This window comes from Oncorhynchus gorbuscha, linkage group LG22, assembly GCF_021184085.1.
Source record: "Oncorhynchus gorbuscha isolate QuinsamMale2020 ecotype Even-year linkage group LG22, OgorEven_v1.0, whole genome shotgun sequence".
In the NCBI taxonomy this organism is placed as follows: Eukaryota; Metazoa; Chordata; class Actinopteri; order Salmoniformes; family Salmonidae; genus Oncorhynchus; species Oncorhynchus gorbuscha.
The window spans coordinates 43,521,742-43,536,435 of NC_060194.1; the positions used below are offsets into that span (position 1 = coordinate 43,521,742).

The 14,694-nt window shown below is 45.2% G+C and overlaps 1 protein-coding gene across 1 annotated transcript; it reads right to left on the reverse strand.

The window, feature by feature from the left end:
- Positions 1–715: 715 nt before the first annotated feature.
- On the reverse strand, positions 716–3,799 carry ccl25a (chemokine (C-C motif) ligand 25a). The gene is made up of 5 exons (XM_046322244.1): positions 3,651–3,799; positions 3,072–3,193; positions 1,555–1,672; positions 1,245–1,341; positions 716–1,152 (listed from the first exon to the last, which is right to left on the reverse strand). Exons 2-5 carry the CDS (start codon positions 3,130–3,132, stop codon positions 1,120–1,122), a joined length of 309 nt encoding a protein of 102 aa, XP_046178200.1. The 5' UTR covers positions 3,133–3,193; positions 3,651–3,799; the 3' UTR covers positions 716–1,119.
- Between the last annotated feature and the right edge of the window lie 10,895 nt (positions 3,800–14,694).

The following is a 14,694-nucleotide window of genomic DNA, read 5'->3' on the forward strand; positions in this document are numbered from 1 at the left end:
TCACTAAACACACATGCGTTGCTTGTAAATGATGTCTGAGTGTTGGAGTGTGGCCCTGGCTATCCATATATAAAATAAATAATTAAACGATGCCATCCGGGTTGCTTAATATAAGGATTTTTTTATTCTTTTACTTTTACTTTATGATACTTAAATATATTTTAGTAATGACATTTACTTTTGATACTTAAGTATATTTAAAACCAAATACATTTAGATTATTACTCAAGTAGTATTTTACTGGGTGACTTTCACTTTTACTTGAGTCATCTTCTATTAAGGTATCTTTACTTTTACTCAACTATGGCAATTGGGTACTTTTAACATCACTGGTTTTATGCTACACACAAAAAACTGTACAAACACACACTCACACGCTCACACACGCACGCACACACACACACACACACACACACACACACACACACACACACACACACACACACACACACACACACACACACACACACACACACACGCACGCACGCACGCACGCACGCACGCACGCACACACACACACACACACACACACAGGTTCCGACAGGATTGCTACACACACACACACACACACACACACACACACACACACACACACACACACACACACACACACACACACACACACACACACACACACACACACACACACACACACACACACACACACACACACACACACACAGGTTCCGACAGGATTGCTACACACACACACACACACACACACACACACACACACACACACACACACACACACACACACACACACACACACACACACACACACACACACACACACACACACACACACACACACACACACACACAGGTTCCGACAGGATTGCTATACATTAAAATGCAGCCATACAGAATGGCTGGGCTGACTTCAACAGGTACGGGTGTCTGTTAAAGGAATAGCAGAACTGCACAGTAGCAGAAAGTATGCAGCATTTCCAGTTAGATCTCTGTTAAAGCAGCAGATGTCTTCTGCAGTAGAAAAGCAAAAATATCCCTCCAATGACCAGACATCATCGAAAATCGTACTGATTTTACAACAGGACTCGTCACGGCAGGATGGCAGAGTAAATGGATATAGACGACACGGTCTCGAAGGCAGAGCTTCTAGCCTCCTCGCTTCTTTAGCCCCTTCATGTGCTAGAAGACAAATATATTGGTTTCAGGAAGACGAATGAAATCAATGAATAAATAAATTTAAAAAATCCAGTTGTTATGTTAGAAATTCTCACCTTTTTACTCTTCTTGGTTGCGACCTTCAGCATCAGTTCATTCACCCACTTCTCTCTGGGGTCAGCACAGAACAACCTGCCTCTCTTCATGGTGAACCTGACGTGGACAGGAACAGAAATAAAAGCTCATCCTTCAAAACACGAACGCCGATGACGCTTATAGCCTTACAGTTTTGGAGTTGACCCTCATGAAGTGAGTGAACGTCCGCCGTGCATCACAGAGCTGGATGTCTCGTCCACTGAAGGTACTTTTTTAACATGTTCTGTATGAGTAAAGTCATACACTCCTCTATTCTCAGTCAGGACTTACACTATAGCGTGGATGTTGCAGCCCCCGTCCGTCTCCTGCCTCCTGTAACTCGTCACCATCCTCACAGCGGTCTTCTTCACCCTCCGCACGAACTTCAGACAGCAGTCTTCATAGGAACCTGGGGGGGGGGCATGGAGAGGATCGCAGCTCAACAACTGTACTTTATGATGAATGAAATAAGAGAAGGCCCCCAACTCTGCACAGAAATTAATCAGTGTATTCCATTGGTTCAAAATGGAATAACCCCCCCCCAAGCTCTCAAACTTAATTCTAAGAGTGAATACCTTCTTTTTTGTCATTGACCGTTTCAGGTTGGAAGTGCGCAGGTTTGATTCAGCATCAATGAAGAAGTGCGTGTAGATATGGCTTGACAGTCTTTGACCCACACACTACTATCAGTAAAGCAAAGCTAACAACACCACCGACTGAAACGCTATCCGAAAATCAGTGATCAAATAAAAACAGAACAACCCTCAGGGTGAGGCTGGCTTATCTCTCTGAGGACAAGGGGCCAGCTGGTAGTATCAAAGTCCTTGTATCTGTATTTTTCCTGCATCTTTCCTGTATAACAGTGAACAACAACTCATACAGCCAGAAGAGGACTGGCCACCCCACATAGCCTGGTTCCTCTCTACCCAGTACAGTCAGTAGAGGACTGGCCACCCCACATAGCCTGGTTCCTCTCTAGGTTTATAATCTCCACCCGGCACAGCCAGAAGAGGACTGGCCACCCCACATAGCCTGGTTCCTCTCTACCCAGTACAGTCAGTAGAGGACTGGCCACCCCACATAGCCTGGTTCCTCTCTACCCAGTACAGCCAGAAGAGGACTGGCCACCCCACATAGCCTGGTTCCTCTCTAGGTTTATAATCTCCACCCGGCACAGCCAGAAGAGGACTGGCCACCCCACATAGCCTGGTTCCTCTCTACCCAGTACAGTCAGTAGAGGACTGGCCACCCCACATAGCCTGGTTCCTCTCTAGGTTTATAATCTCCACCCGGCACAGCCAGAACTGGCCACCCCACATAGCCTGGTTCCTCTCTACCCAGTACAGCCAGAAGAGGACTGGCCACCCCACATAGCCTGGTTCCTCTCTAGGTTTATAATCTCCACCCGGCACAGCCAGAAGAGGACTGGCCACCCCACATAGCCTGGTTCCTCTCTAGGTTTATAATCTCCACCCGGCACAGCCAGAAGAGGACTGGCCACCCCACATAGCCTGGTTCCTCTCTAGGTTTCTTCCTAGGTTTTGGCCTTTCTAGGGAGTTTTTCCTAGCCACCGTGCTTCTACACCTGCATTGCTTGCTGTTTGGGGTTTTAGGCTGGGTTTCTGTACAGCACTTTGAGATATCAGCTGATGTACGAAGGGCTATATAAATAAATTTGATTTGATTGGATTTGATCAATTAATTCAAAAATATTATACAAAAGCCCGTTTTACATCAGCACTTGTCACATAGAGGCTTAATTAACCGACACCCAGCCCATGTTAAAATCCTATATATACTAAACGTACCTTGGGCCAGCGTGACGCATAGACAGGCTAGGATTAGAATGAACACTACGCTGAACCGCATGGCTGGATGTGTGGTCGTGGCTCTGTGAAGAGATCCCGGAGGTGCAGAGTGGAATCAAACCCTGCAGCAACACAGGAATAGCCATACACCTTTATCAATGTCTCTCTGCTTCCGGCAACTTCTCACATCTTACTGCCCCAAGCTATCCACTTTCAAGTCGTTTTGTAGTTTTACCTGGGCCATATGATAGCATTTGTATTCCATTGCTAATGGACATCAGCAATCATCTTAAAATAAAGTGAACTAAATATGCACACTTTTCAGTCCAGATGTATAATTATATAGAAAATAGTAATATGTCCAAATGTAGACCGCTTATATCAACTCACAATATCTTGTTAAACTTTTTGCAAGCTAAAAAGTGAATAATGCATATTTCACTGATGATAACGCACAAAATCTATAACATTCAAAACTATGCAAAACCACATGCTTTTCATATGACAGTGCCACAAAAGTAGTGATCCTTGCATTCTAGAAGGCTATCCTGTGCAAAGACAGCTATCAGGACTACTCACAAAACTCTGAAGGAGATAGGATGTCTTCAGTTTGCTGCTGTTCCCTTTGATTCTGCTGGGTGTGCAAGGGAACGTGCTCTTATGTAGTTAGCGTCACACATACAGAGCTTGGAGATTGTATTACCTGTGACGTGTCACACCCCTGTGCATCTGAGGTACTCTGACTTTTACTTTTTTTATTGAAGTTTTATTGTTATTGGGTAAGCAGAAAATTGATTGACACTTGGAGCGTTGTTAAGAAAACTTGCCAAAATACATATGGGTTCTTGATAAATCTGGGTAATCCCCATCGGAAGGACGGTTATACATTCGGTTTCACACAGTTTACTTTTCTTTAAATAGGGAAATATCTTAGACATTGAACTGAAAGGCCCAATCGAATAGTACAGTTAATTCAGTTTCTCATGGTAGTGAAATCATTTTCATTTACCAATTGAGAGTTTGGAACTACATGGTTCTATCTGCATTATTGTCTACATGTAATCATTGGCATAGACTTGTTCTGTTCAATGTTCTCTGCATATGTAGTACACTGAATAACGGCAATTCATGTTGTTAACAATGCTGTCACCGTTCAAAGACAAAGAAGAAGGTTCGGAACTTTAAAACCATTCATCTCAGAATGATCTTTTGGTCCCAAGCTCTCGCAATGGCTTCTAACGATTAGGGCTCACCTATGATAAGTATCTGTTCTTATCTCTTACATAATGTGTTCTTGATTCATGGCCAAATGTGGAAGCATTATTTACTAAACGGATGAAATATTAGACTCAAACTTGGCTACTTCTGTTATGTATTTAATTATTGACGGGTCTACAAAATCTACCCAAAAGCCTCTGTTGAAACTTGCCATAAAACGAACCTGGCCCTTCGCTACTTAATTAGTTTTAGGCGAATTGTCATAGAAAAAGATGTGTGACACAGGGGAATGCTGTAGAATATGCATGTAACTCGGGGAGCAGATCAGCCATCATATTGTCTAATTATCATAGAAGAAGGTGTGTGACACAGGGGAATGCTGTAAAATATGCATGTAACTCGGGGAGCAGATCAGCCATCATATTGTCTAGTGTAACCGCAGATCGTTTTTGTCAGTAACCTGGCAGACTCTTCTCTACTACTCTGTTCTTTTAAATGGTAGCAACAGTGTCAAAGGTCATTGTTTTTTCGCTTCTCCTTTAATTGTTTTCATTGTCAGCGGGAGTCCACACTTTTTTTTACTCCCAACAGATAAAGTCATTGCTTCCTTTATCAAGCCAGGAACGCCCATTAAAATTCCTATCCCGGGAATTGCCAAGATAGTGAGCCTGACCAAACGTTTCCATTGTAAAACAATGTTTTTTTTCTGGGAAGACTGCTAGAGCCAGGCACTGGATGATTAGAACGGTCCGTAGACAGTGCTGAGACCATACAATCTGCAACCTCATACAACACCATCTCAAATCATTAATACAGAGAAAAAAAATCCCACCTTTCCTTTCCTTGTAAAAGAGACAAAGATCTATTTTACAAGGGAGTCCTGTATATACACAATTTACAAAAACAATATAATACAAATATACAAAATTACTATCCATAAGATCATATAGGTTGCTATAACATGCTACACAGATTTTTGTGCATTTCCACTGAGGATTTACCCCAGTGTTTTACCCAAAATACTTTTCTGAGCCGGCACCCGAGTCCCTCTGGGGTAGGGCTCTGGAGGACCTGCTCTGACTTGAAGCCAAAGCAAAGCCCTGGGTATTTTTCAGCTGTCATTTTCATAACAATGGCTTTACTGTGAACTTTAACACCTTCTCACAAAGCAACCGTTTTTAGTTTATAGTGTCACACTCCTGATGGAAACACAATACATTTGCTCTATGCAGAAATGGACTCTGCCCTTTCCTGGTTGCTAAAAATTTGAATAGTTCACCTAATTTTCAGTTTATGTGACAAAACATAACAAGCAAGTATAGGGTTAGAAAAAAACATTCAGAGGAGGCTGGTGGGAGGACCAATAGGAGGACGGGCTCATTGTAATAGTTGGAATGGAATAAATGGAACGGTTTCTAACATATCAAACAAATGAAAATCACCTTTGACTCCAATTACTCCATTCCAGCCTATATAAGGAGCCCGTCCTCTTGTTGATCCTCCCACCAGCCTCCCCTGTAATCATTGTACATCTAAATGTCTGTGAAAAATATTTGTCCATAACCAAAAATGTAGTATTTCAGCTGTTTGAAGCTGGTGTACAAAACCGAAAATAAAAGACCCCAAAAACAAAACTTAAGAATGGGAAGCATAGAAATAGAACAGACATACAACTGCTTAGACTTGCTTTCAATAAAAATAAAATTAAACTTTTATTTAACTAGGCAAGTCAGTTTTAAGAACAAATTCTTATTTTCAATGACAGCCTAGGAACAGTGGGTTAACCCAAAAGCCACGTTGAGAAATAAGGTGATCAAAGAAATCAGACAGGCCAAGGCAAACTTTTTTTATTAACAGAATTGGTGAAGCAAAGGGAAATTCTAAATTGATCTGGGAGAATCTAAAAAAGTTAACAGGGAAAGACCATAGTAAAACTACAAAAAGACTAGAAATCATGGTGAATAACAATCTAACACAGGATGCAGTCGAAATAGCAATAGCCTTCATTTACTACTTTATTGACTATGTCAGGGTACTGACACAGAACCCCTCCACTGGTTTCTTGGGATCAGTGCTAGTAAATGACGCTCAACCTGTCTTCATCATAAGGGAGGTTTCTGAGTCAAAAGTGAACAAGGTGATTAGCTCACTAAAGAACTCTAAAGCCAAAGATGTGTTTGGGCTGGACTCTTTCTTAAAAACTACAAAGAGTCACTCATTGGCCCCATTACTAAGGTCACCAACACATCTATTGGTCTCAGGGTGTTTCCAAGGGTATGGAAGTCGGCCAAAATAACGGCCATCTATAAATCGGATGACCCTGCTGACGTGAGTACCTCCATTCCATTAGTATACTACCTGTGGTGTCGAAGGTTGTTGAAAAGTGTGTAGCAGAACAACTGATTGCCCACCTCAACAACAGCCCCTTCACATTACACCCATGCAGATTGGCTTCAGAGCGAAACACTCCACAGAAATGGCCAACTGCTTTCTTCTGGAAAATGTGAAGTCCAAGATGGACAAAGGGGGCGTTGTTAGGGCTGTGTTTCTGGACCTAAGGAAGGCTTTTGATACTGTTAACCATGAGATTCTCATCACAAAATTGTCCAAGTTCAACTTTCCCCCAATGCCTTGAGATGGATGAAATCATACCTTGAAGGTGGAACTCAGTGTGTCAGAATGAGCAATGAGCTGTCGCCCACTCTTAGCTATGATGTGGGCATGCCCCAAGGGTTAATACTGGGGCCCCTCCTGTTCAGCCTGTACATTAATGATCTGCCTTCTGTCTGTACTGGGTCTGAAGTTCAAATGTATGCAGATGATACAGTGATATATGTGCATGCAAAGATCAAACAACAAGCTGCACAAGAACTCACTACTGTAATGGTCCAGGTTACAAAGTGGCTCAGTGACTCGTGTTTGCATCTCAATGTGAATAAAACTGTCTGCATGTTCTTCACAAAGAGGGCAACTGATGTCACTGAGCCAGATGTCTATGTGTCTATGTGTCAGGGGAGAAGCTCCAGGTGGTATCTGATTTTAAGTACCTTGGCATCATACTTGATTCCAACCTCTCTTTTAAAAAGCAGGTGAAAAAGGTCATTCAAATAACCAAATTCAACCTCGCTAATTTCCAATTTACATGAAATTGTTTGACTACAGAGGTAGCAAAACTGTACTTCAAATCTATGATACTCCACCACTTAACATACTGCTTGACTAGTTGGGCCCAAGCTTGCTGTACAACATTAAAACCCATTCAGTCTGTCTACAAACAGGCTCTCAAAGTGCTTGATAGGAAGCCCAATAACCATCATCACTGTTACATCCTAAGAAACATGAGCTCCCGAGTTGGGGAAATCTTGTGCAATACACAGACGCATGTCTTGTATTCAAGATCCTAAATGGCCTGGCTCCTCCCCCTCCACTCAGTATTTTTGTTCAACAGAAAAGCCAGACATATGGCAGCAGATCCACAAGGTCTGCCATGAAGGGTGACGGTATAGTTCTCCCTTAAGGAAAAGCACCTTTAGTAAATCCGATTTCTCTGTGAGAGCTTCCCATGTCTGGAATACACTGCCATCAGACACACATAACTGCACCACATATCACACTTTCACAAAATGCTTGAAGACATGTCGAAAGGTCAATCAAATTTGTGAACATGGTCCCTAGCTGTGTATTGCCGCTTTCCATGTTGTCTGTAGTCTGTAGCTTGTGAGGTGTGGAAACACTTTGTTGCTTTTATGGATTTTGTCTTGTTGCTTTTTGTGCTACGTTGCTCTGTCTGCATGCTGTGTCTTGCTTGTCCTATGTTGCTCTGCGTGTGCTCACTGCTCAATGATTGTCTGTATTGTAATTGTTTTAATAACCTGTCCAGGGACTGCTGTTGAAAATTAGCCGGCTGGCTAAAACCCGGCACATTTACTGAAACGATGATTATTGTACATTGTCCCTGTAAAAATAAAATAAACTCACTCACTCACTCACTCACTCACTCACTCACTCACTCACTCACTCACTCACTCACTCACTCACTCACTCACTCACTCACTCACTCACAGCCTTGTTCAGGGGCAGAACAACAGATTTTTACCTTGTCAGCTCACAGATTCAATCTTGCAACCTTTTGGTTACTAGTCCAACACTCTAACCACTAGGCTAGCTGCCGCCCTAATAACAATGACAGATCTATAACTCACATTTCTATGTGAATTTGTTTGTATATAAAACGCTGGCGACACCCTGGTGTGGGGGTAAGTCGGGATGGAAGAGCAGGAATACACAGATATGCCAGAATGTAGAAATATTGAATTACAATTTCTCTCTATAAACTCAACCTAATCTACTTTTAGAGTCATATAGGGATTTAGTGACAGGAATTACATATCGTTGTAAAGAGAGGTCTTGTGCTCACAAATCATGTTCCCTCTGGACATGTTCTGACAGTTGTGACATTCTCATACGTTAAGCAGAGCTATAGGTAGTGCACTTCATAGTGTTTAGGTTGCCATTTGAGACACAGTCAATGAGTCTAACTCTGACATTAATGAGCCTCTGTCAGCATGGTCTTAAATCATATCTTCTTCCATGTTTGGCCTCTCATCTCCTCTTTCCCGTTGAAATACGATTCTGTTTGGGTTTATAAACCTTTAAAAAAAACACACGCATATTTAGAAATTCTAACGTTAGACTATAAAACAAAAAGGCTTTATTGTAAAGCGCTATATAACGCTCAGGGATTCATTTTGTTCATTTAAAAAATAAATCTGAACATAAAACAACATTTATAAAGCAAACATTATCCTTCAGAAAGGATCTAGTGCAGCAAATACTTAGACAGTTTAAGCAAACTGTATGTTGCAGAACAGTGATTACATATTTTTTTCATAATATTGCACAAAAAAAATGATCTTAATGTCATGTTTTGTCTTATATTGTCTTGTCATTTTGCTTTTCCTTCTGTTCGTTTTCCCCCTGCTGGTCTTTTTAGGTTCGTTCCCCTTTTTCTCTCTCCTTCCCTCTCTCTCTTCTCTCTATCGTTCCGTTCCTGCTCCCAGCTGTTCCTATTCCCCTAATCTATCATTTAGTCTTCCACACCTGTTCCCTATCTTTTCCCCTGATTAGAGTCCCTATTTCTCCCCTTGTTTTCCGTTTCTGTCCTGTCGGATCCTTGTAGATTGTTCACCGTGCTGTGTCTTTGTATCGCCCTGTCGCGTCGTGTTTCCCTCAGATGCTGCGTGGTGAGCAGGTGTCTGAGTCTGCTACGGTCAAGTGCCTTCCCGAGGCAACCTGCAGTTTATGATCGAGTCTCCAGTCTGTTCTCGTCATTACGAGTGGAATTGTTCTTTATGCTTTATTTACCGCTCCGATTTGTCTAGGAGTATTGAATATTTACTTTACTGGATTAAAGACTCTGTTTTCACCAAGTCGCTTTTGGGTCCTCATTCACCTGCATAACAGAAGGATCCGACCAAAGAATGGACCCAGCGACTACAGACGCTCGTAACACTGCCGTCGAGATCCAAGGAGCCATGCTCGGCAGACACGAGCAGGAATTGTCTGCTGCTCGTCATGCCGTGGAGAACCTGGCCGCTCAGGTTTCCGACCTCTCTGGACAGTTCCAGAGTCTTCGTCTCGTGCCACCTGTTACTTCCTGGTCTGCCGAGCCTCCGGAACCTAGGGTTAATAACCCACCTTGCTACTCCGGGCAGCCCACGGAGTGCCGCTCCTTTCTCACCCAGTGTGATATTGTGTTCTCTCTCCAACCCAACACATACTCTAGAGAGAGAGCTCGGGTTGCTTACGTCATTTCACTCCTTACTGGCCGGGCTCGAGAGTGGGGCACAGCTATCTGGGAGGCAAGGGCTGATTGTTCTAACAATTACCAGAACTTTAAAGAGGAGATGATTCGGGTTTTTGACCGTTCAGTTTTTGGTAGGGAGGCTTCTAGGGCCCTGGCTTCCCTATGCCAAGGTGATCGATCCATAACGGATTACTCTATAGAGTTTCGCACTCTTGCTGCCTCTAGTGACTGGAACGAGCCGGCGCTGCTCGCTCGTTTTCTGGAGGGACTCCACGCAGTGGTTAAAGATGAGATTCTCTCCCGGGAGGTTCCTTCTTGTGTGGACTCTTTGATTGCTCTCGCCATCCGCATAGAACGACGGGTAGATCTTCGTCACCAAGCTCGTGGAAGAGAGCTCGCGTCAACGGTGTTTCCCTGCTCCGCATCGCAACCATCTCCCTCCTCTGGCTCAGAGACTGAGCCCATGCAGCTGGGAGGTATTCGCATCTCGACTAAGGAGAGGGAACGGAGGATCACCAACCGCCTGTGCCTCTATTGCGGACTTGCTGGACATTTTGTCAATTCATGTCCAGTAAAAGCCAGAGCTCATCAGTAAGCGGAGGGCTACTGGTGAGCGCTACTACTCAGGTCTCTCCATCTAGATCATGTACCACTATGTCGGTTCATCTATGCTGGACCGGTTCGGGTGCTACATGCAGTGCCTTGATAGACTCTGGGGCTGAGGGTTGTTTCATGGACGAAGCATGGGCTCGGAAACATGACATTCCTTTCAGACAGTTAGACAAGCCTACGCCCATGTTCGCCTTAGATGGTAGTCATCTTCCCAGTATCAGATTTGAGACACTACCTTTAACCCTCACAGTATCTGGTAACCACAGTGAGACTATTTCTTTTTTGATTTTTCGTTCACCTTTTACACCTGTTGTTTTGGGTCATCCCTGGCTAGTATGTCATAATCCTTCTATTAATTGGTCTAGTAATTCTATCCTATCCTGGAACGTTTCTTGTCATGTGAAGTGTTTAATGTCTGCCATCCCTCCCGTTTCTTCTGTCCCCACTTCTCAGGAGGAACCTGGCGATTTGACAGGAGTGCCGGAGGAATATCATGATCTGCGCACGGTCTTCAGTCGGTCCCGAGCCAACTCCCTTCCTCCTCACCGGTCGTATGATTGTAGTATTGATCTCCTTCCGGGGACCACTCCTCCTCGGGGTAGACTATACTCTCTGTCGGCTCCCGAACGTAAGGCTCTCGAGGATTATTTGTCTGTGTCTCTTGACGCCGGTACCATAGTGCCTTCTTCCTCTCCGGCCGGGGCGGGGTTTTTTTTGTTAAGAAAAAGGACGGTACTCTGCGCCCCTGCGTGGATTATCGAGGGCTGAATGACATAACGGTTAAGAATCGTTATCCGCTTCCCCTTATGTCATCAGCCTTCGAGATTCTGCAGGGAGCCAGGTGCTTTACTAATCATTCTAGCTCTCTAGTCGTTCTTCCTGCTCCCAGCTGTTTCCTTTCCAATCTTTGATCTTCCCAGAGTTGGACCTTCGTAACGCTTACCATCTCGTGCGCATCAGAGAGGGGGACGAGTGGAAAACGGCGTTTAACACTCCGTTAGGGCATTTTGAGTACCGGGTTCTGCCGTTTGGTCTCGCCAATGCGCCAGCTGTTTTTCAGGCATTAGTTAATGATGTTCTGAGAGACATGCTGAACATCTTTGTTTTTGTCTACCTTGACGATATCCTGATTTTTTCACCGTCACTCGAGATTCATGTTCAGCACGTTCGACGTGTTCTCCAGCGCCTTTTAGAGAATTGTCTCTACGTGAAGGCTGAGAAGTGCTCTTTTCATGTCTCCTCCGTTACTTTTCTCGGTTCCGTTATTTCCGCTGAAGGCATTCAGATGGATTCCGCTAAGGTCCAAGCTGTCAGTGAGTGGCCCGTTCCAAGGTCACGTGTCGAGTTGCAGCGCTTTCTAGGTTTCGCTAATTTCTATCGGCGTTTCATTCGTAATTTCGGTCAAGTTGCTGCCCCTCTCACAGCTCTTACTTCTGTCAAGACATGTTTTAAGTGGTCCGGTTCCGCCCAGGGAGCTTTTGATCTTCTAAAAGAACGTTTTACGCCCGCTCCTATCCTCGTTACTCCTGACGTCACTAGACAATTCATTGTCGAGGTTGACGCTTCAGAGGTAGGCGTGGGAGCCATTCTATCCCAGCGCTTCCAGTCTGACGATAAGGTTCATCCTTGCGCTTATTTTTCTCATCGCCTGTCGCCATCTGAACGCAACTATGATGTGGGTAACCGCGAACTGCTCGCCATCCGCTTAGCCCTAGGCGAATGGCGACAGTGGTTGGAGGGGGCGACCGTTCCTTTTGTCGTTTGGACAGACCATAAGAACCTTGAGTACATCCGTTCTGCCAAACGACTTAATGCTCGCCAAGCTCGTTGGGCGTTGTTTTTCGCTCGTTTCGAGTTTGTGATTTCTTACCGTCCGGGTAGCAAGAACACCAAGCCTGATGCCTTATCCCGTCTTTTTAGTTCTTCTGTGGCTTCTACTGATCCCGAGGGGATTCTTCCTTATGGGCGTGTTGTCGGGTTGACAGTCTGGGGAATTGAAAGACAGGTTAAGCAAGCACTCACGCACACTGCGTCGCCGCGCGCTTGTCCTAGTAACCTTCTTTTCGTTCCTGTTTCCACTCGTCTGGCTGTTCTTCAGTGGGCTCACTCTGCCAAGTTAGCTGGTCATCCCGGTGTTCGAGGCACTCTTTCTTCTATTCGCCAGCGCTTTTGGTGGCCGACTCAGGAGCGTGACACGCGCCGTTTCGTGGCTGCTTGTTCGGACTGCGCGCAGACTAAGTCAGGTAACTCTCCTCCTGCCGGTCGTCTCAGACCGCTCCCCATTCCTTCTCGACCATGGTCTCACATCGCCCTAGACTTCATTACCGGTCTGCCTTTGTCTGCGGGGAAGACTGTGATTCTTACGGTTGTCGATAGGTTCTCTAAGGCGGCACATTTCATTCCCCTCTAAACTTCCTCCGCTAAGGAGCCGGCACAAATCATCATCGAGAATGTGTTCAGAATTCATGGCCTCCCGTTAGACGCCGTTTCAGACAGAGGCCCGCAATTCACGTCACAGTTTTGGAGGGAGTTCTGTCGTTTGATTGGTGCGTCCGTCAGTCTCTCTTCCGGGTTTCATCCCCAGTCTAACGGTCAAGCAGAGAGGGCCAATCAGACGATTGGTCGCATACTACGCAGCCTTTCTTTCAGAAACCCTGTGTCTTGGGCAGAACAGCTCCCCTGGGCAGAATACGCTCACAACTCGCTTCCTTCGTCTGCTACCGGGTTATCTCCGTTTCAGAGTAGTCTGGGTTACCAGCCTCCTCTGTTCTCATCCCAGCTTGCCGAGTCCAGCGTTCCCTCCACTCAAGCGTTTGTCCAACGTTGTGAGCGCACCTGGAGGAGGGTGAGGTCTGCACTTTGCCGTTACAGGGCACAGACTGTGAGAGCCGCCAATAAACGTAGGATTAAGAGTCCAAGGTATTGTTGCGACCAGAGAGTGTGGCTTTCCACTCGCAACCTTCCTCTTACGACAGCTTCTCGTAAGTTGACTCCGCGGTTCATTGGTCCGTTCCGTGTCTCCCAGGTCGTCAATCCTGTCGCTGTGCGACTGCTTCTTCCGCGACATCTTCGTCGCGTCCATCCTGTCTTCCATGTCTCCTGTGTCAAGCCCTTTCTTCACACCCCCGTTCGTCTTCCCTCCCCCCCTCCCGTCCTTGTCGAGAGCGCACCTATTTACAAGGTACGTAGGATCATGGACATGCGTTCTCGGGGACGGGGTCACCAATACTTAGTGGATTGGGAGGGTTACGGTCCTGAGGAGAGGAGTTGGGTTCCGTCTCGGGACGTGCTGGACCGTTCACTGATTGATGATTTCCTCCGTTGCCGCCAGGATTCCTCCTCGAGTGCGCCAGGAGGCGCTCGGTGAGTGGGGGGGTACTGTCATGTTTTGTCTTATATTGTCTCGTCATTTTGCTTTTCCTTCTGTTCGTTTTCCCCCTGCTGGTCTTTTTAGGTTCGTTCCCCTTTTTCTCTCTCCTTCCCTCTCTCTCTTCTCTCTATCGTTCCGTTCCTGCTCCCAGCTGTTCCTATTCCCCTAATCTATCATTTAGTCTTCCACACCTGTTCCCTATCTTTTCCCCTGATTAGAGTCCCTATTTCTCCCCTTGTTTTCCGTTTCTGTCCTGTCGGATCCTTGTAGATTGTTCACCGTGCTGTGTCTTTGTATCGCCCTGTCGTGTCGTGTTTCCCTCAGATGCTGCGTGGTGAGCAGGTGTCTGAGTCTGCTACGGTCAAGTGCCTTCCCGAGGCAACCTGCAGTTTATGATCGAGTCTCCAGTCTGTTCTCGTCATTACGAGTGGAATTGTTCTTTATGCTTTATTTACCGCTCCGATTTGTCTAGGAGTATTGAATATTTACTGTACTGGATTAAAGACTCTGTTTTCGCCAAGTCGCTTTTGGGTCCTCATTCACCTGCATAACACTTAAGGGGGGGGTCAAGCCACTGGTGGAGTTGAATACAAATACAAAAAAAGACATATTTTTTC